The 20,967-nt window shown below is 45.9% G+C and overlaps 1 protein-coding gene and 1 long non-coding RNA gene across 19 annotated transcripts in view; one reads left to right on the forward strand and one right to left on the reverse strand.

The window, feature by feature from the left end:
• Window positions 1-20,967, forward strand: part of cep112 (centrosomal protein 112) — a 103,012-nt gene that overhangs the window by 32,397 nt on the left and 49,648 nt on the right. For all 18 annotated transcript variants that reach the window (XR_009784886.1, XR_009784889.1, XR_009784888.1 and 15 more), the window contains exons 18-20: window positions 9,582-9,717; window positions 13,000-13,107; window positions 18,397-18,579. Coding sequence is in view for 11 of the 18 variants with exons in the window: in XM_061749713.1 (XP_061605697.1) it covers window positions 9,582-9,717; window positions 13,000-13,107; window positions 18,397-18,579 (427 nt within the window). In the remaining 7 variants the exon portion in view is untranslated. The remainder of the gene's footprint in view (window positions 1-9,581; window positions 9,718-12,999; window positions 13,108-18,396; window positions 18,580-20,967) is intronic.
• On the reverse strand, window positions 11,730-12,690 carry LOC133466221 (uncharacterized). Its single transcript, XR_009784896.1, has 3 exons — window positions 12,610-12,690; window positions 12,424-12,477; window positions 11,730-12,289 (listed from the first exon to the last, which is right to left on the reverse strand). It is a non-coding gene; the product is annotated as an uncharacterized LOC133466221 (long non-coding RNA).

Below are 20,967 nucleotides of genomic sequence, written 5' to 3' on the forward strand. Positions count from 1 at the left end.
GCTCAAAATGAAAAGCTCTTGCTCTACCCCGATACCCCAATCACGCATTTTAGCCTTTGTGATGTCAAACGGTACTGAAACCAGTCTTTGATGTTAAGAACAGTCGCTATGAATCCTGATTGCAGGTTAACCAGGCAGCCCTTTCACTATTCCCTTTGAAGCGTTTCAAAAATGTCTCTAAAGAAAAAGGACTCTAAAAAGTGAGCTGAGAAGCCATACTGATCAGGACATGGTGTGAAACTTTGCAAATTATGATCATTCCTTTACGGTCCAAACGGAATTGTAACACTCCTGCTCTCGACTTAAAAGTGGACTCGACTTGGGGATTTATTTTTTTTCCCCTTAGCTGATTCTTTTCTGCTTTGACCTGAGAGCAGACATTTTAGATACGAGCGCCAGATGTTCGCAGCCATTTCAACTCTCGTCGCAGTAATCAGCAGTTGGGCAGATAGAGAACAATTCTTCAAAAACGAGGCTTCAGGCTGTTTAAGGCCACTCCCACTCCCAGCTGACGTTTACTGTCAAACTACAAATAAAACCAAGATAATTACAACCAACCACAGAGCCTTGCCTCAGGTAAGTCCACTAGCTTAATGCTGACGCATAATGAAAAATGCCATAGACGGGCTTTCCAATAGCATCAATGACAAATGGTAGAAAACACATCCAGACAAACAATGTTACAATACTCAAAGGCATATATTATTTATCCTCTGTGAAAAACAACTCCTCTTACTGCAGCTTACTGAGTATTTATAACTGTTTTTGTGTGTGTGTGTGTGTGTGTACTCCCCCTGGTGGCCAAGGTGCACACAACACAAGCAGCTTAATGTGGGTCTGGAACCGATTAATGGCATTTCCTTTCATTTCAATGGGGAAAGATGATTTGAAAGAGGAATGTTTTGTGTTTTATGTTACAAACATATTTTTATAATACAGAGCTCATATGAACCATACTGAAGGGTAGCTCTCCCCCTTTCTTTCTTATCAGTGTTTGGCCAGTTGAATAAATTGCAGAGAGAGGAGAACTAAAATCATTTATGGGAGTAATGCTTCAGTTGTCCGAGTAGAAATTCCTAAGATGTAAACCTTTGTTTCTATGCCCTTCTGTGCCATTTTGCTGTACAATAGCACAACATTCCCCACTTAGCAGACAGCACTTTCAATACAAAGCGGAACATGAAGGGAACTTCACAAGCACATTACGCTTTCGTCGGTGGAACGACAGCAGAATGCGGAGCTCCAACTAAGCCCATTCTGCAACCTCAGGCCGGCTCCGCGCCCTGCGCTGTCCGGTCACGGTGCCGTCGGTCCCCTTGAGAGATTTAAAACTGCTTGTCTCAATAGCAACTCAGAAGAGACAAGAGATTTAGTTTGTGCGGGGCTCCATTTTCTTTCTTGGATCCTCATCACTGGTTGGAAGCGCTTTGTGTCTTCGCCCAGTTCTTTCTCCAAATGTTTTTGCTATTGCACACGTGGCAAACCAGCCCGAGTTCTGCCGTGCGTAGCCAAAGACTCCCAATAATTGACCACCCCCGCCTAAAAAGCTTCCTTGGTGCCTATATTAATAGTTTAAAGTGTAAATATACCACAAACTATGATCCCAAAATAGTGTGCTGTATTGCCATTTCAAACTCATCTTGTAACATTCGTAGAACAACAATGTAACATTAGTTTTAAAAAAAATACCCTGTAAGTGCAAGACCTTCCAACGATTAAACCTAGCGCCCCCCCTCATCGACATACAAAGGTCTTACAAGATGTAATACTTCAACATACTTCCTTGATACCAATTACCACCTTCCACTGAGAAATGTATTTGCCAAATATGTTTTTCAACTGGTAGGCGTGGAAGAGGGTTTTTAAACCACTGTAATGACTAACAGTTCCCTGTAGATGGCGGCATCGCATCGCTTTGGATTCGAGATCAGCACAGCTTTTGAGGAGAAGATAAAGATTAGGCGGCGAGTCTCGGCTTGTCGTGTCGATTATGAGGGAGAGAAATGCCAACACCTTGGAAGTTGGACAAGTTTAGGCACCTCCCACTCCAACAGAGTATGTACACAACATGCATGCTATCAACAGAATGTGTTGTTGTTGCGGGAGTGAGTAGAAAGTGTGTATCACGTTCGTAGAAAAAGATGACGCAGTTCATGAGGAACGTCAGCGTTGCTCACGGCGCGTTTGATAGTTGTATATATGTAAAGATCTTATTATTTTGCTATCAGAAGCCCTTGCACACTTTTGTTTTTGTTGTTTTACAGTTCGAGGTGTCACAAAACCTAAAAATATTACCGTCAATGTCAGTGCTCTGCGGCGCTTTTAGTGAAAGCAACACTGCTCGACTGCTGATTACTAAAGAATGTCTTTTTTTCTGTTGAAAGAAGTCTGTCCTTTCTCTTGGTACGTTTGTTGCTTCTATTGTCACAGAACACAATATTTTGTGGGTCTTGAAAGCGCAATCAAGCTGTCAATAAGCACAACTCTGCTTTGAAAATGGCTGCCAGCGAATGCGTTAATATGCGCCTAATTGAGTTGAGTTGGAGGATATACTTTTATTTACAGTCACTTTGTGTTCAATAGAATGAAAACTCACTTGATATTCAGCGTACAACTCACAAGGGGACACTTGATGCCTACGTCCCGCTTATGTTTGCGCTTGTCGAAGTCCGCCCGGCGACAAAGCTTTCAAACGCCAGCAGACGCATCCGGCGGCGCATTAACGACGGGCGCCGTTAGCGTCAGTGAGGAGTCGAGTCGCTGCCTCGTTTAGCCGTTAACCACCGAGAAAGTGGCCCATCAGGCTGCTGTCTAATTAAGCGCTCGTGCTCGGTGCGCGCACGCTCTGAAGATGTGCGCTACCTGCCTGCTGCCGTGGCAACAGCGAAAGGCCTTTTAAAGGCAATCCAGAAGAACTTCAAAGTCAAAGCGACACTGCGTGCGTGCGTGTCAAGACGGAAAGACGTAAAGATACAATTAAACGAGCACATCTATTCAACATGCCAACGAGAAACCTAAGGTGTGCTCGCGAGTGTCTGATGTACACACGCTGGGTATTATTCTTTGTATTGCGGGTACTTCGACAATATATATATATATACACTTTTGTTTCCTAGCATCGCTAGTCTTCTACACTAACCGTTTTTCTTCTTCTTTCTTCTTCAAAGTCAACCTGTCCTGTCATGCAAATAAGCATTGCTGCATCCATTTGAGGTTTTGGGTGATGTTACCATAGCAACAACAGGGAGCACTAAAAAGGGGGGGGGGAAAAAAAAAAAAAAAAAAAAAAGCAATGTTGAGGTGATGTTTGCAGTAAACGTGTTAACTATAATTTGGGTAAAACAGAGCTATTCTTTTCAAAATTGTAATATTTAGACTTCATATTTCTGAGAATTCTTCATTCTTAACATTGAAAACAACACATAAATAAATAATATTGGAAAAAGAAAAACAACAGCTTACAATGCAGAATATTGACAATAGACACTTTCCCTTTCCTATTCAAAAAAACAACAACAACAAAACAATGCTGCCGTAGCGATGTGAAGAATTTCATGAATTTGTGTGTTTTAAAATGATGGTGGGATTCACAGAAATATGTCTCACTGAAGCCAGAACTGGAGGTGGCGTTAGCTGCAGTGAAACGTGTATGACACTTGTCGCTTTCTGAAACAAAAGCTTTATTTTCTACCCGTTTTACAGAGGAATTTTGCAGGTTTCGGAATTGCGACACGGAACCACGGCGTGATCTATTTTGGTCTCAACGGCGCTTGTCGGCTTTTGCGCATGTTGGCCCAATCCTGCGCATGCTGCTGTGTGCCTTTTTTGAAGTCCTCAAATGAGAATGAATTCTCCGTTTGTGTAGCATAAAGCAACTGTCCTCCAGCTTGGAACCCTGATGGATCGCAGTCTTTGAACTGCTAAACAGCCAATCTGACTGTTAAGTCATTGCTTGGTCACGCGTCGACTTTCAGGTGGATCGTGCATGCACTGCCTTACTATGTGTTCGTGCGCAGCTCCGATTCGTGTTTTTGAAGTGGTCTTATCTCCCCCAGCATTGCTTCTCCCACAACAGCGCCGACGGACGAAAGGGAAGGCAGGCTCGGCGGTGTAGACGATGGCGGGCCACAGAGGGAACAGGGCTAGTCAGCAGAGGTTTAGGATGCTTCAGTTAGAGCTGAGCTGCAGGAGCAGGTGGAGGTGGAGGTGGAGGTATGGATCCGGAATATTGGAAAAGCCTCACCCGGCTCAATATTTGACTCCTTATTAGGAGGTGGCTTAAGCATCAATTCGATACCACCAACCTGACAGGAACAAAAACATTTGCGGCTTGTTACAATTCCAACAAGTCTTATAATATCGATTTTTAGCATTGATTCTTCGTGCCTTTTACGTACTTGTACACTCACTGGACAGCTTATCTGGTACGCCTCCATATTCCTATGCGATCCAAACAGTTTGAAATCAGCTTTTACATTCTAATGCTTGTTATTAATTGACACAGCAGAAGAAAATGTTCATATTTCAAATAGGATGGTTATTGTATTGTTGTCTTGTACTGGAGAGCCGATAGAGCTGGAACCTCCAAACAGGAACGAAATTGGTTCTGTGAGATGACGGTTGACTTCAGTGTTGTTCTGATTCCCAAACGAATGTTCCCAGGAGGAAATAATGGCAAAGGGAATTCATTTGTTCGAGGCTCAACACTTTCATCTGTCAATTTCAGCGACTGTCTACCCCCACCGCCCACCTTCATTTACTCCTGGGCCCGTGTTGAGACCAGCTTTTGACACCAAGGTGACCTTGACCCAAAACAAAAAAAGCAACCAAAAATATTGTGGAGGCCGTACTTCATATTGTGTGTATGTGTCGCGGGAACCCTATCCCCAAACTATTATGAAACTATTATAGTGAAGTGTAATTCAGTCGCACACACACACGGGAGTACATGGATGTGTTGTGCCTTTAATTGGCAGGGCCGAGAGCAGTGATTCTCAACCGGTGGGTCGGCACGCAAAAGTGGGTCACTGAGCCATTTGGGGTGGGTCGCAGACTGGCGCGCCAAAATTACAGGGGCGTCCCTCGGTTTATGATGGTACCAACATACAACATTTTGAGGTTACAAATGGCGCAAGAATACGTTTTCATAGAAGGCACGCTCAGTTAGCATTGCTGTCATTGGCTTGTTTTATATTTTAGAAGTTTGACCGTCAAATGAAAGTGACTCTGAACCTTCACCCAGCCTAGCCGGCATGTCAGTGTGGGGTTTGGTTATTGTGTAATTATGTAAATGAGCGCCATTTTTGCATAAGAGTGGAGCGGAAGTGCAGAATGGCTCGCTCACAGACACATTTTAAGAAACAGACGGATACAAGTTTGAGGCACTCGCACACCACAGATTATTTTGTATACAAACAAAAGGAAGTCCGCTTGTATTGGATCTGCTGAAATCCTCTTGTGGAGGTGTACTTAATGGTTTGGCCCGCCATGAGCTCTTCGTGAGCACGCTTGCGCTGGTGTGTGTTTAACCCACTTAATGCTTCCCCCCTTTATGACATCAGTCATTTCTTTTCTTCTCGCTTTTCTTCTACGTTCGCTTACTCTCTTATTCTGCCTCAGTCTTCTTTCAGCCCACCTCTCTCTCCCTTTCTCTGGGGATGTGGATGAAAACCAAGCCTGGTTTATTTTCTTCTTCAGAGGACGCTGAATATTTCAGTTTTGTATTTTGCCTCTTTCCATACGCTCCCCCTTTTTTTTTTTTTTCATCCCGGGCCCCTTTGAAGTGTCTGCGGATTCGTTATCATTCCTTTTGAATGAGTTCACAGACGCAAATGCTTTTATACAATTAGAAACCAAAGGCATCTATATTTAAGAATGCTTTCTGGCGTGGTGTACGCGCGTCGTGTACGTGCAGTGCTCCACCTACATCACGTCTTTAAACTCGTAAATTCTTCTTCGCAAATGAGCAAACTAGAATAGCAGCCATGAGAGCGGCGGGAGATTTGTGTCCTGCTAAAAGTTAGTTAACCTTTGAATTGCTGCCGCGTGTGTCGGCGGGGTAGCGTGGCGTTACCTTAGCATTAGCATACCACTGAGACAGCGTGGTACTAAATGTATCCAACAGGATTTTTTTTTTTAAATTGAACTTTTTATTTTCTTCCCGTTCAATCGTTTGTTTGTTAGACTGGAGACAGCGAGTGGCACTCCAACGACGGCCCACTGAAAAGTTTGACCGTACCGCTTGTGTAATTTGGGACCTTTACAATGGAAATGTTGCCGCACCAAACTGGCCGCAAACAGTCCTGCTTGGCGCAAACATCAACAGCGATCCTACCTCAAGAACACCAATCCTGACATGTAGGATGATGTACAATAATGTTACTTTCAGTCATGTTCCTCAAGTGAGGGGTTTCAGGACAGTGGACCCCCACATATTTGTTTCCTCATTTTTTTCCCAGTTTTTGTCTTTTTTGGCAGGAGGGCAACTTGGAAAAAGCTTATTGGCAGTATATCCCCAATTAATCAAGAATTTGGGGGTTTTAAAAAGCAAAAAAATGTTTTTTTCCATGCAATTACAATGGCCGTCAATTATCTGCAGATTTTTGCAATCCGCGGTCAGGCCCGGCCGGTCCCTATCCCCCGCTGTTCTGTTCAATCAAACAATAAAGTTGTCTGAGATGGGCTGATACACATTTTGAGTAATTCAATATGTGTGTTATGCGATTGAGAGTTGAAAAGAAGAGTTAGAACAAGCAGAGAGCACAGATTGGGTGGCATGGCCCATAAGTCCTTGCTGTGCCATTTTTGCTGGGTGACGTGCCGTGAGATTTTGACTCGTGAAAAATGTGCGCCTTGGCACAATAAAGGTCAGCAAACACTGCACGACGCAACCGACAGACATTCGCCAGAACAACACCTGTCGCCCTTGCTGGCGAATTAGCAACGGCGCGTTTATTTCTAGCCCGTCTTGTCTATCTCCGGCACGTTCCGCGCGGTCACCTCGGTTCCGAAAATACCGCAATCGTAGATCGCAACGCCTTCCTGTCTGCCTCGCTGGCGGTTTGGACGGCAATGGACGCTTCCCCTTCACCTCCCCCTCTTCCTGCCCGTTAAAACAGCCGTTGAGAATTGAAGGATGAGAAGACTTCCTCTTTGGCCAAGGCACATCTTTAATTTGAGCCTCGTCTCCTTCCAGTTTCCTGACCAGGGATCCGTTTCAAGCCGCGTGGCCGACCCCGGCGCTGGCACCCTCCGTCTTCCTGTCGCTAGCAGGGCTCCCCGAGTCTTTTTCTCAGTCCTCTCATCTTGCCCTCATTGCTCTGTTATTGACGGTGACACGCCGTCTACCACCCTTATGACCACACACACACAGAGAGGAATACAGTTCTTCTGCCAGGAATGGCTGTCGGTTCCATGTGGTCACGGACTCTTCGGCGTTGGAGTAGAATATGTTTCAGTGTGTCACACACTTTTGAAGTTTGTTGCGGGGAATTTTGGTGTGCGTTTCCAGCTTAGCCCGCTCCCAACCTAGTCATTCCGCCAGTGCAGCTGTCAGTCAAGTGCGGAACGTTTGCTCGTCTTTTCCCACTTTTTTCCTCTCTCTCGTGCAACTCGCAGAATTCATTGCCGGGCTTTCGCGGGAGTTCTACGAAGACTCTCTTTATTCCCCTCGTCGCTTTTCTCGTCTTCCGGCTTAATCTCTCTGCGTATCCTTTTTGTCTCTTTGAGCCCGTGAGGCAGCGGAGTCATTGAGACTGATTAATAATAATTACAGAGTACACAAAATTGGGAAAGCCAAGTAGGAAAAAAAAAAAACAATTTCTTTGATGTTTGATGTCTGACATGAGAGAGACCAAAATTATAAAGACACAGAACTCTATAAAGAGATGTGAAAGCGTACATATTCTTTTTTTAAAATCCTCTACCCTCATTCCTTTTTTATGTTCTCCGTCCTTTATCAACTGTACACACACACACTCGCACACACAAACGCGCATCCACTTGATAGTCTGCTAAACACAGATTAATGTGCAGCACTGTATCTAAGTGCTCCCTCACCCCCTTTGTGTTTTTCTTGTAATTGGTTTGAAGTACCATCCGCCAGCCCGAAAAATAGATTCTCCCTCCCGCTCTCCCGCCTAAAGGCAAAAATTCATCATTCACATTCAGAATATTCATGAGAAGGGTGCAGGAAGTGAGGGTGGAATTTGCGCTGTTATGTCCAGTTCTGATTTAGTGCCAAAATGCAATCAATTTATATGCATTTTCCGTGGGCGGAATTACCACAGAAAATTCGTCGGCGGCAGCAAACGTTTGGGTTCGAGTTGACGAATCGAATCGTCCACGCCGGTGAATGAGTTCATGAACAAGTGGTAGACGCACACAAATGCTGATTGAGTTGTTTAGATCTCAGGATGTAACACGCTTGGCTTGACTCCATTTTCACCCTCGCCTGACTCTAAAATGTATTTGACAAGAATATCACCTTCACCTTGAGCTGCTGCGTGCATCCACCCTGGCGCGCGCACACGCCTCGCAGCCCACCTGGAGACTTGACAGCCGCCCGCCGCTGTCGCGCAGCACGTTGCGGGCGGCTGCTTCGGCACTGACAGCTCTCAGTAAGCCTGTCAGTCGGCTCGCCCTGCAAACTGGATGGCCTGACATTTGCCAGCGATAGCAGTGTGAATTTTTCTGCGTTGAAGACGCGCGCGCGCGCGCACACAGCCCAGGTGTCAGGGGGAATATATTCAGAAACTTATTTTGTCAATACACAAAATAAGAAACACTTAAAAAAAAAATAATACACGCTCATAGATTAGAATGTACATTTGGATTATCACGCTGATTTCTGACACTTAAGCAATGTGACCAGCATCACAGATCGTCTTCTACTGAATATATAATATAATATATAAATGCTGCAAAGGTTGTGTCGGCCTGGTTGCGCACGTCTCGTTTCTGCGCGGAACGTGCACGCGTCGAGTATGAAGGTGGCTTTCGACTGCCACTCAGGGCCCCTTTCGGTCGTGATTAAGTGGCGCCCGGCGATAGACTTTCAACAACTGCGATGACATCATCCTAATCCTAAATAGCAGTTTCATCAAATTAAATGAATCTGCACGCACAGACACAGTTCTGTGCACCGAAGCATTTCGGCGATCCATTTTGAGCAAAACAGCCTGATTCAAATGTATCTAAGCTACCACTCGTTATCGTGTCCCAGAGCGAGATTTGTCCTTAACACTTGCAACTGGTTAATAATGTGTAAAAGTAACAGACTCGCGATTTGTGAGGCAATAGGAAATATTTGGACGTACGAGTTTTCCGCCCGACAGCGCCGATATGTAACCTGAGATTGACGTGTACCGTGACTTCCTTCCACATTCACATTCGACGCTTCTCCGGTTAGCCGAAGACTCTAAATTGACGATCGGTGGCAGTGCTCGTTTGAATATAAACGGTTTACGCCCCTGCCTCTCGGCCAAAGTCGCCTGGGATCGTCCGCGGCTCCCCCGCAGTTCGGCTTGCCGTCTCCTTTCCGAGGCTTTTGGTGTTGACCCGTGTCCGTCTTGGGTCGGCAGAGACGCGGCGAACCGGCTGGACCGAACCACAGAGAGCCATCGTGTGCGCCTCCGACAGGCCGACACGGCGCTGGAGCAATTCAGGAGGCGGGTGAAGCTCAGCTCCGAGAAGGCCGAGGCTGAACTCAAGCTCCAGGTTTGACTGTGACACGCACACGCATGCGACGCATACGCAACCAGCAGACAGACGCGTCACGCAGATTAAAGCGCATAAGCGCACCTGTTTCTTATTATATTTCTGCTTCAGCGAGTTGCCGACAGTCATGCGTGAAATCCATTTAGTCTTGCATGCCGCCGCAAATGCATTTACATTGATGTGCGTTGAACCTCCCTGTCGTGATGACGGCGGCGTGAGCGAGATGTTTGAAAGGGTTTCACCAAGACAAAGCGGACGCGCACACTCGAGCGCCAGATTTTGGTTTGGAGCCTGACCGCAGATGTACGAGGGCGCCACGCTGGCTGTCCTGGAATTCTTCTTCTTCCCTCGTCACTCCTTTTTTATTCTCCTCTTTTATCCACTTTATTACATCACATACATCCTTGTTATTTCCCCTCGTGCTTGTTATTTTGCATGCCCGGTCACCGGCAAACACTCGAGGTCAGAAAAGGCGTGCAGAAACAGCGAGGCATCATACTTGAAAGTGTTTCTGATATTTTTACCCTCATACGGAGTTTAATAATGGAAGTAGCAGTGGCAGGCCGCGCGTTTGGTGCTACAAAATGTACACTTAAAATACATAAACGAACGACATCACCAGAGATGAGGACTAGGAAATGTATTAATATGTGAAAATTGCTACAGACGTTTTGCTGATCGAAGTTGGGCGTAACAAGTAACAAGTTTTGCTCCGACCAACCAACGAGTGGACGGAAAAATGCCGATGTCATCGAGGGCCGGCTCAATTTGAAATGGGATTGAGTTCGAGAAACAATCCCGATTGCACGACTGATTCTGAAAGACAGAGGCCGAAATCGGATTGGCCGAAGAATCTAACAATGCAAATGCTGCCAAATGAAGAGAAAAGACTCTTTTGAATAAATTCACACAATTGAATGGAACAAATATTGTATTAGAATTGAGGTTGTAAATCTGATAGCGTTATTGATACTGAAGTACAGTATATCAGAAACAAGTGCAACTCAACACTGCTACAAGCGCAATAATAAACGCATACCTCATGAATGACATAAGTGTAGGGCTGCGCTTTTATAATTTATCAAATGAACTTTTGGTGGATGAGCGTGATTGCGCAAATGTTTCTGCAGGTGCAGCGGCCGCTTTCTCACAGTCAGCGGGTGTGGCAGAGGGAGCCAGACAACACTTACAACGTCAGCCGCTCTAATTAGCGCCTCACTGTCAGCCCTCCAAACCGCGTGGGCCGCCGCCGCTTCTCCGATCGATGCAGCTTTAAAACTCCCAAAGCTGTCCAGGAAGTCAGTTTGGCTACAGGCGTTTCTCTTTAGCGTGTTTTTAAAACGTGCGTGTGAGGCGGCAAAGAGTGTGATCATGAACATTTGAAAAACTTTCACGTGTGGGAGAGCAGTCTTCCTTTTGAAACACTAATGAGTGAAGATTGTTTTGTTTTTTTCCAGTGTTGATGGAAGAGCAGTGATCGGCAACCACCGTCCCGCGGCACAAATGATCCAATTTCACTTAATTGGTCTAACAATGATTATCACTTACTGCAAATACTGTTCCAGTGACGTATAGTAACTGGAAGAACAATTAAATGCTCATCGTGTATTCATCAATTTTTAAGTACAGTGGTGCCTTGAGGTATGAGTGATGCAGATCGGAAGTAATTTCTTAAAAAAGAAACTTTCAAACCGTTTTTTTTGTCACTCCCAGTTGAAGTTTACTTTCAGACAAAAAATAAAACAAAGCCAATTACATGCTGCGCATTTAAACATCCGCGTTGTTTGTCCTTTCAGCTTAATGTTGCAATGTTCTTCCACCGATGATGCTGCCTGAATGCTGCCAAGTAGACCGGGAGGGTTCTTGCCTTGAGTTGCTATTAAACGTTTGCAATTTGGAAAACACCTCGCCATCTGTTGAATTTACCAAATGCTTCGGATGAACGTGCATCGATTCTGGCCAAGTCGCATATTTTTTGTTTGCATTTTCTATTTTAATTTTTGTAAGGAATCAAACCGGGACATCATTGAGATGAAAAGCAAGTTTCCACTGACCATCTATCTACATCCTACCTCGCAAATGTTCTTGTGGATGCAAAGACAGAAAAACGCCACTGACGCACATAGTGGAAGCTGATATCGCTGCAAAGATAACCCAGCAACATATTTTCTTCCATCTTCACTTCCTGGAGGCCTAATTTACGTGTCCCAATACTTCTGTGTCAAGATAGAATGATGGCCAGCTCATCTTTTATGGTTTATGGTTTCACAAAGACTTTCTTGCTTTCCGTTTTGAAGTGTTCTCTGTCTATGTGGAGGATTTCATTTTGATCCTTGGCAAATGTTTGTATTGATGTCTTCCCCTCCCCCTCGCATCCTTCCATCTCTTCTGCTGCTCCTCCTCATCTCCCCGTGGAGCCCCCGGCATCCCGATCTCCCCGATGTGGCATCAAAGCCACGGGACAGAGGAGAACAACCCTGTCATCCTCGCTTTCGACCATGGCCCCGTCATAACGTTTCCATCCTCTGCCTGTCGTTCTCCCATTGTCAAATGTCAATGTGTGCTGCATTAGCTTGGTGGGGAAAAAAGAAATCGCACAAAATAGAAGGCATTCTGTGTTATGTGAATGGTTTCAAAGGAAGATTAGCATATTTGTTTTGGGGGGGGGGGGGGGGGTCAGTCAAAAAAGTCCAGAAGTCCACTCACCCGATATGACCCACATACAGAAAGCCTTCAGTATTTCCTGATTAATTCCTCAACCTGAAAGTGTTGCAGATGAGTCTGTTAGTTTTTGTGAATTTAGAAGTGGAGGAGAAACAATGAATCGACAAGTCAAGCATTTATCAAATGAATGTTTCGATGATCGAATAATCGTTTCCAGACTTTGTTTACCTTCAAATTGTCCAAATTTCTGCCTCTCAACAGTAACTATGCTCCGATTTTTGTAGTCCTCCATGAAAGCAGACAGATACGTTTGTGTTGAATCAAAATAAGACATTTGCAAACATCTGCTTTTACTTTGGGAAAGAATGATCAACATTTTTACGATTTTCTGATGTTGAGTAACTGAATCAAAATCAATTTGATTGTGCATTTTCTGCACTGTCAATTTTTATAATAATGTGCGGTTTTGGAACAAGGGGCTGGAAATGAACAATGTTTTTTTATTCGATTCATTGATGAATCCAAAAGTGAATCGATTCTTCAAATAACCCTTCGCTGCAACGCTATTTGGAATGTTTTCCAAATCTCCCACACGTTGTTGTCATATTTGTGTTGCAGATGGAGAAGGTGGAGGAGGACCTGCAGCACTCCAGGTGTCTCCGTGAAAATCAGTCCAAGGAGTTCTCGCTACAACTCGACACCCTCCGACAAAAATACGAGCAGCAGGTCTGTGTTGACATTTGAACTCCACGTGTCGTTAGCGCGTTTCGTGGCAAGCAGCCGCTGGAAACTATTTTGTCTTTCTTTCATTTTCAATTGGTGACTGACGTCCACGTGGAATCATCTTGTTATTCGTCGTCGTCCCCTCCTCTCATCTGATTTCCATCAGATTAATTTCTCGTGATAAGTAACACGCTTTTGATTAAGCTTCCATTGAAAAGTGAAGGTAATCTGCATCGCAGATGCGCTGTGACCTGATCATCCCATCCGTCCTCCCGTATTAGAGGTCGAGAAAGCATTTTCAAAAGCCATTTCAATCTTCCCCGCGGGTAGGATGACATCTTATACGGAGTACTGGATTCAATTAAGCTGCAGCTTTGGATATTATCGGGGGAGGTCACGCAGTAACCAGTTATTCTCGAGAAACGCATCGCGACTCGAGTATGGCTTCGTTCGGCTTTTACGTAAAAACAAACCCGAACGATGAGAATGAGAATGGAGCAGTTGACTGCAAAAAGTCAATATACAGTAATGGCTGAATTCTTAGTTTTTGTCTTTGAAAATCCCTTAAAAATGCCACAGAGGAAATAAATAGCACTGACATCATTTCCTGGAAATGTTCATAAATATGTCTTTTATTTCTTGTCTTTTTGCACAATGAAGCGAAACCACAAATGATCATACGAACAATATTAGATCCAAATTTTCTGATATAATATTGAGCCCATATCGAACGGTCGTATTCAGTCTTGGCTTTAGAAAAATCTGAAAAAGTCTTCCGACACACGAAACACCGTTTTGGCGGTCTATTAAAAAGCTTCATTTTGCAGTCATGAATTTCGACATTGTTTTGTTTTGGTTTGTCTCAGTCGAAACATCATTACGAACAGACGTACGGATATTAAGTACATGGAGTCCGTGACAAATTGCGGCTCTGTAAGCCGCAACAATAATTACTCGTTCTTCGCAGAGGATAAAGAATATATGTCTGTGTTTGTATGTCCGTTTTTGCTATTTGTTAGCTTTTCTTATAAGCATTAGGCTAAAAGGACTTTAATAAGGGCAAGATGTGTAGTTCAATTAAATACACAACGTGTAATTCTCTTTGTTTTATATTTGTTTTGTAAGTAAGCCTGAACTGGGATGGACAATAAACAGCTTGAAGTGTTTTTTTTTTTTTTTTTTTTTGCTGTTGTCCTGGTTAGAGCGTCTGCCTCACAGTTCTGAGGACCCGGGTTCAATCCCCGGCCCCGCCTGTGTGGAGTTTGCATGTTCTCCCCGTGCCTGCGTGGGCAAAAGAATCGGGCGAACGATGGCTCGTATCTGGAAACTCGCAAGCAAGTCAGGTGCGTCGTATCTGAAGGTGTCACTGTTCCGTGTACTGAAATAACGATGAGCTCGTCTCACCGTTGTACACGGAGGACATGCAAACGCCACTGAACCTTTAGCATGATTTCCTACAAACTTTTCCCAAGAGCATGTTTCTTTGAGCGGTGCAGAATCAAACCTTTTCCCTTGCATGCAAAATAGTCGCACCGTAACGTTTGCGATTTATGAAATCACGTAGCCTTTGATTGGCGTGAAATGGCCTTCAAGTAAGGATTGACTCATGTTTTTCCTATCAGAGCCCATTTCATTTCTTGTAAATTCATCTGAGGACTGTGCTAAATTGATGCAAGGATCAAACAACTGTTTATTGTTATATCTTTAGAGCATTTGCGTTATAAATGTTTATAGGCCTCATGTAACAGTTGCTGTGCGCTTTTATTCGTTTTTAGAAAGCACGGCGGGCAGCACGGAACGGGCCGTCGCCAAGCGCCCCTGCTTCAAATAATAGCAACAGTTGCATCTTTTGTTGTCTTTTTTGAAACAAAATGAGCACAGCGTGCATCACGAACAGCTGTGACATTGGTATTTACCCACCGTATCCATGTTCACAAGCGTGTGAACTCTCATTTGCAGAGCGGAGTAAGTTAAGTGTAAATCGCTGCAGATCGAGGGTGAAAAATTGGAAATAAACATGCAATGTGTATTCATTGTATGCGTGAACATTTAGGGAGGTAAATTCAGACATCATCAAACTGATTGCATTTATTTATAGAATGAAACCTATTCCTACTGCTGTGCAATTGAAGTCATTGTATAGTTTTATGGCTGCTTTGAATGCCCACTTCCCATTGTCACGAAGAGAAATGATTCGGCCCGTCGCGTAAGGAAAAGGTACACAATCAAAGTGGGAATTGTGGGAAATATGGCAGCGTGGCGGGGATGCGGTTGACAGTAGGCTACACAAGGTTAGCGGCACATCAGGAAGCCCTTTTGTCTTCGAGATAAGGGATGACGGGCCTGTCGGCGTGACGACGAGCCCGTGAACGCTTGTGACGCTGTTACGCTGATTAAAGGGAAAGCAGGAAAAGTACACACCGTACCGTGTGTAGATTATTCAGGGGACGCTGTCATCTGGGTCGTCTGCATGGAAACTTCTAAAGAGCGCCGTTAGAAATTCAGCCTCTATAAAGATCGCATTGTTGATATTTTTCAATTAGCCCTTGAGAGGTATTCATTTATCAATCTGTTTATTATTGTGGTTGTATTTGCCGAGGTGCGAAGCTGAGAGAAAATAGACCAGTCGTGATTGCATTTTGAACATTCACGACATCTGTAACGTTAATTGTGACTCGTCGGGATATCTGCGACGTCATTTCACATATGACGTCACTTTTGCCATTCACGTGTGTGCAGTCCCTCATTACGGATGCCTGCAATATCGCCAATCAACTGACTGATTGACTGGGAGGAAGTCAGTCGAGAGCAAAAGGCTGTTGCCGAGATTGCGGGCCCAAACCTGAGAGCTGGGAGGCAGCTGTGCTAACCCCTAGTCCACCATAATGCCCATTTTACAGTTGATGTATTGTTTTGTTTAGCACATAAATTGCAGTTTGCCCTTGTGCTTCTGGCTCGGGCGTTATTGCAGCTCCATTGTCTCTACGTGGAATGCAAAGTATCGAAAAAAACAAAGCCATTGTTTTTCCCCTTCGTCGAAACGTACCCTCAGTGCACGCCGGACGCTCTTTCTTGCTGGTATGCGAGCGTGTGCGGCGTTCACCGCACCCCAGAGAGGTTGCCGTCACGACTTGGGCAACGGTTCATTGCGACATCCACAACGAATGTTCTTCAAGGGCGGCCTCAGCCACGCTTTCAAGCGGCATTTTTCTATGACCGAATTGTTTTGCGGCTCATGACTCCGGCGTGACGCGGTGGGGTTTGACGGCCTCTTGGGAATTTGGGATGGCCTTTACAGTAAAGGGAAGCGGTTGTCAGGGCCCGCGTTGTTAGATGTAGAAATGCAAGCGCGCGGAAGTCATTTGCACACTTTGATCCGCGTGTTGCGCCCACTTGACGGTCATCGGCGCCGGAGTCGCAACAGCGACAGCTGTCTTCCTCTCCTCTCCTTCTGCCGAGAGCAGACAGGGCATCTGCTTGATTGTCCTCCGCAGCCTCCCGTTTCCCAAACATTTCTGATCGCCCCCGTTATTCCCTCCGTGCCGCGCGCACGCATCCACGTCCGTCAAGGCAGGCCGACGGGAGCGGCGCGGCGGGCGCTGACCCGCCGCACCGCTCTGCATCTGTGCCCCGACCTCCTCTGCCTTCCCTTGGAAGCGTCGCAGCGGCTCCTTTAAGAATCGCAGCATCCTTTCGCTGCGCTGCATGCTGGTACCGTGTGATGTCACAGTCAGGCGCCTCGCTGGGTCGGCTCTCCGTCATCTCCTGCCCGTCGTCTTTCCTTTGCTTTTCCGTTCAATGGATGTTTCTCGTCACTTTCTTCTTCATCCTCCTTTCCCCTCTAATCCCTTCTTTTCTGCAAATTCCTATTGGTCCAGCCGCGTGCAGTAAGCCGAGGATGTCCTCCACCAGTGTCTGTTTCCGCATGTCCCGCTGAGGAGTTGTGAAAGAATTTGTCCGCTCACGTATCACTCTGTCAGTCTGCATTCTGACCGTGGATTTGATTTGATTTTGGTTTAAGAAGCAAGTGCTAATTTGGCCGCAAACAGCTCGCTCGCAGAGTCCTCTCATAGCATTTTCTGCCAGTGTTGGTAACTGATCCCAAGGAATTCAATAACTTTTATCCGACTGTCATTCTCCCCAAAAGCCTTTTCGGAAGCCATGTAACAAAGCGGCCTAGGAAGCCGCCGGCTTGATTCTTGGCCACTGAAATAAAGTGTCCATTGTGGCCTTCTTCTCAAGAGCGAGGAACGGAATCCGGCTTCCTTATTCATCACCTGCTCTGAATAGCACACGAGGTCTGGAGATAGGTTTAGGGATAGACCAAGGCAGCGGGCAGAGAGACGCCGGATCTCTGCGAGCCAGGTAGGGTGCCGTCAAACACAATGCGCCGGGGGGGATTAGCTTCAAAGCGGGGAGGCGAAGAGACCCCGGGCCCCTCGCTGTCCTTCCAAGTCTCCGGCTGGGGCCGCTGGGCACGCCGGCGCGGGGGTTACCGGTCCCCTTGGCCACCGGCCCCGCCACGGGGGGCGCGAGTGGGGGCACAACAGAGCAGAGCCTGGGAAAGGCTCGCTGGCTGCTGGCGAGACTCACCTCTCAGCAGGTGACTTTGCTCTCAGCTGTGATGGGATATAAACTTGCCAGCATGATTAAGCTCTGACAAAGAGCGGAATTGAAAAGAGAACAACAGAGACGCGGGGAATTGTTTCTAGCGTCTTTTGGAAACTCTACTGTACATTACTGTCCTTGGTTGGGGTATGCAGCTCGTTGCTTCATTAAAACCAGATTGACCCGAGATATTTCAGTCTTTCGTTACCGCATTCAAGTTTCTGCCGTCTCCTTTTTTTCGTAGTCGTCGCCTAAGCCGATTTTCACATGCTGTCAGACGCTTAGCATGGGGCACGGGGTAGTCGCCGCAGCCAGATGGCTAACCCCTGCCAGCTTTCATACACGGCCCGAGCTCGATGCTCTTTTATATGCCAATCACACGAGAAGAAGGTGGGGGGGGGGACAGATTGGAAGAGAGACGAATGGCACGTTCAGTGCCGGCCTACGTGCAGGCAGGCGAGGTGAGAGGGCGGAGGGCGGAGGTACTTCGCCAGATGTAAACACGCCGCCTCGGGACGACAACGCCAAGAAGAAGCCGGGGCAACTTTTTGAGGCGGTCCCACCGTCCGGCCGAGCCCAATCGTAGGGTCGCGGACCGGACGGACGGACAAGTTGTCATGACGACAGGGTGTGCCGAGTATGTGTTGGCTGATGAAGTCTTTCTTTGCCCGCTTGTCCAATCAGATGGCTGAGCAGCGCGTGCAGCACGAGCAGGAGAGGACGCGCCTGCAACAGCAGCATTGCGCCGACAAGGACAGCCTGGTCCAGGAGCGCCAGCGGGAGGTGAGCAGCCTGGAGAGCCAGGCGAGGGCCGCCCTGCAGACGCACCAGCGGCACACCCGGGAGGGGAGGAAGCGTGACGGCCAGGTAGGGGGTCTCCACTGATCCGCGACTCGCCTGTGGACCGCCGTTTCGTAGCGTCCCCGTTTTCCTGCTGTTTCCAAGGCACAGCGGGTTTCCACACTTGCTGCTGATATTCAAACCTCCTCGGATATCAGTTGACATTTGGGTAGTGCTGCTACACAAAATAAATAAATTAATTAATTAACGCGGCACAAGTACAAGTTTTCATTCAGACAATTTACAGCAACGCAAACTGACTGACAAACTGAAATATGTTTTGGAATTTGTGCTAGTATCGGAAGAAATTGAGAAATCCGCGGTGTAAAACATATTTTCCTTTAAGTGCTGACAAAAAACTTTGTGGGCCCAACCGCTTAAGCTTTTAATACTTTTTCTATATGGCACTTTTCCATATCTGGTTGATTTCTGATGACAACATGGACTGCCGCAGTGTTGTATGACGCTTGGCACCATATTAACGACCGCTGCTGCTTTTCATTTTCATTCGATTTGTGTTGGCCAACCAGCAGCAGGTCTTCACCCCGCAGCCCCCTCGCTGACATTCGCCTCGTCTCTCCAGCCGCGGCTCGCTTTGCGCTCTGCGGGGAGCCGTTTGAAGAACCGGCATGCAGTTGGAGATGATAGAAGCTTCAGACTTTGCTTTTTTTGCTGTATGTACGCCGGCAGCTGGCAAAAGACGTCCATTGAGAAATGATTAGAAATTCAATGTAATTCAGAGAAAGCGTTGGGACGCTTTTGTCACTCATCAACGGTTATTCGGAAGAAGAAAAAAACTGCATTTAAACTTTAGATGACTTGGATGGTTTGCATCGAGAGCTGTTGTTTTGAATTGCTTTCAGGTAAAAGACGATTGTGGATAGCGTAAACGTAGCAATATTCTCATCGTCTCTTAGCTCCTTTGAGAACTGTGAATTGTCGTTTTCTGTCCCTTTCGTTGTGGCGCCACGTAAAGTTCTCCGTGACACGAGCTACAATTTGTCCTTTGTCGGCACATTTCAGCATCGCTGTTGGGAGGCGACAGAGAACAAACTTCCTGTCCTCTCATCTCGCCGTTCGAAATTCTCGAGTATAGCGATCAGATCCCTGCCGAGCGTCAGGCGTGGAAGTAGCGAAGATCCCCAATTTTCATTCAGGCTTCGCACAGATAAAGGACAGGACTGCGAGGTTCTTGAAAGTCACTGGCACAGCCACTTGTAGAATCACCTCCGGAGAACTCTGGACTCTGCCAAATGTCTCGGAAATCCTCTTTTCATCATGCTCAAATAAAAAATCTGCAATTATAGCAGTATAGCACTGCAAATATGTCCCACGAGTGCGTTGCTTTCATAGCAGTGCATTCTTAGTATATGCTGCCACATCGCCTCATTGGCTTCTGTTCTTTTTGTTTTCTTTTTTTTCCCCACCGCATCGCTGTTACGTGTAAATAATACGCACATTCAACAATTAAAGCACATATGTGCACCAGAGGCAACGTGGTCCCACGTGCAATCTTCTGGCTCTTTTCACATGATGTGTGTCCGTGCTATTGTTAAAACAAGGAGTATGCACGCCGGGCTTGTTTGAAAAGATGCAATTTAAGTGAAAACTGTCCATTTCCTGAATCGCGTCGACAACACTTTTGTCATGTATGAAAGACAAAAGGCCGCCGTAACACGTTGACAGCCATTTTAGGGGCGCTCAGACACCCCTAAATGTCCTCTGGCCAGCCCTAAAAATACCCCCGGATGGAGCTTTTATCATATTTCCTACCTTTCACAATCAGTCCCAGTGTAATGTGCTTTTTTTTTTTTAGAGAACACTACATGTCCCACAATGCATTGCAAAATCCAGTGTGTTTCAGTTGAGCATCAAATGATGGGTAGCAAGGTCAAATTTGAAGTCCTGTCACGTGAACATCAACGTGTTTTGTTTTGTTGCAATAGTAAGAATTGAAGAAGTTAGCTTTTTTTTGGGGGGGGGGGGGGGGGAGTGAGAAATATGCGCAAGTATTAAGAAATAAAAGCTTTTGGACACTTTTTTTTTGTCCAGTGCCTACCATAAATGAGTGCACCGTAGTTATTTGTTGGAAAAGCATGAGTTTCCTTTCCCAATCAGTTTATGCAAAGATATACTCTCACAAATGTGGGCCATTTATTGCAAATCAGGTGAGTCAATGTTCACGTTGTCCTTTTTTTGACAAATTCATTTGTCATTTGTTGTCAGTCACATGAGTGCGTGCTAAAGCCTGATGCCAAAAGCTAAAAAAAAAAACAAAAGCTCATATTCCATACATGGGCCAATATAATCGGTCGGACTCTCGTACATACCAATGAATGTCTTAAAAATGATGACAATTGTTCTTGGGCTTCCCTTTGCAAAGGGTGTGTACTCATTTATGTTGAAAACTATTTC

This window comes from Phyllopteryx taeniolatus, chromosome 16 (genome assembly GCF_024500385.1).
Source record: "Phyllopteryx taeniolatus isolate TA_2022b chromosome 16, UOR_Ptae_1.2, whole genome shotgun sequence".
Classification (NCBI taxonomy): Eukaryota; Metazoa; Chordata; class Actinopteri; order Syngnathiformes; family Syngnathidae; genus Phyllopteryx; species Phyllopteryx taeniolatus.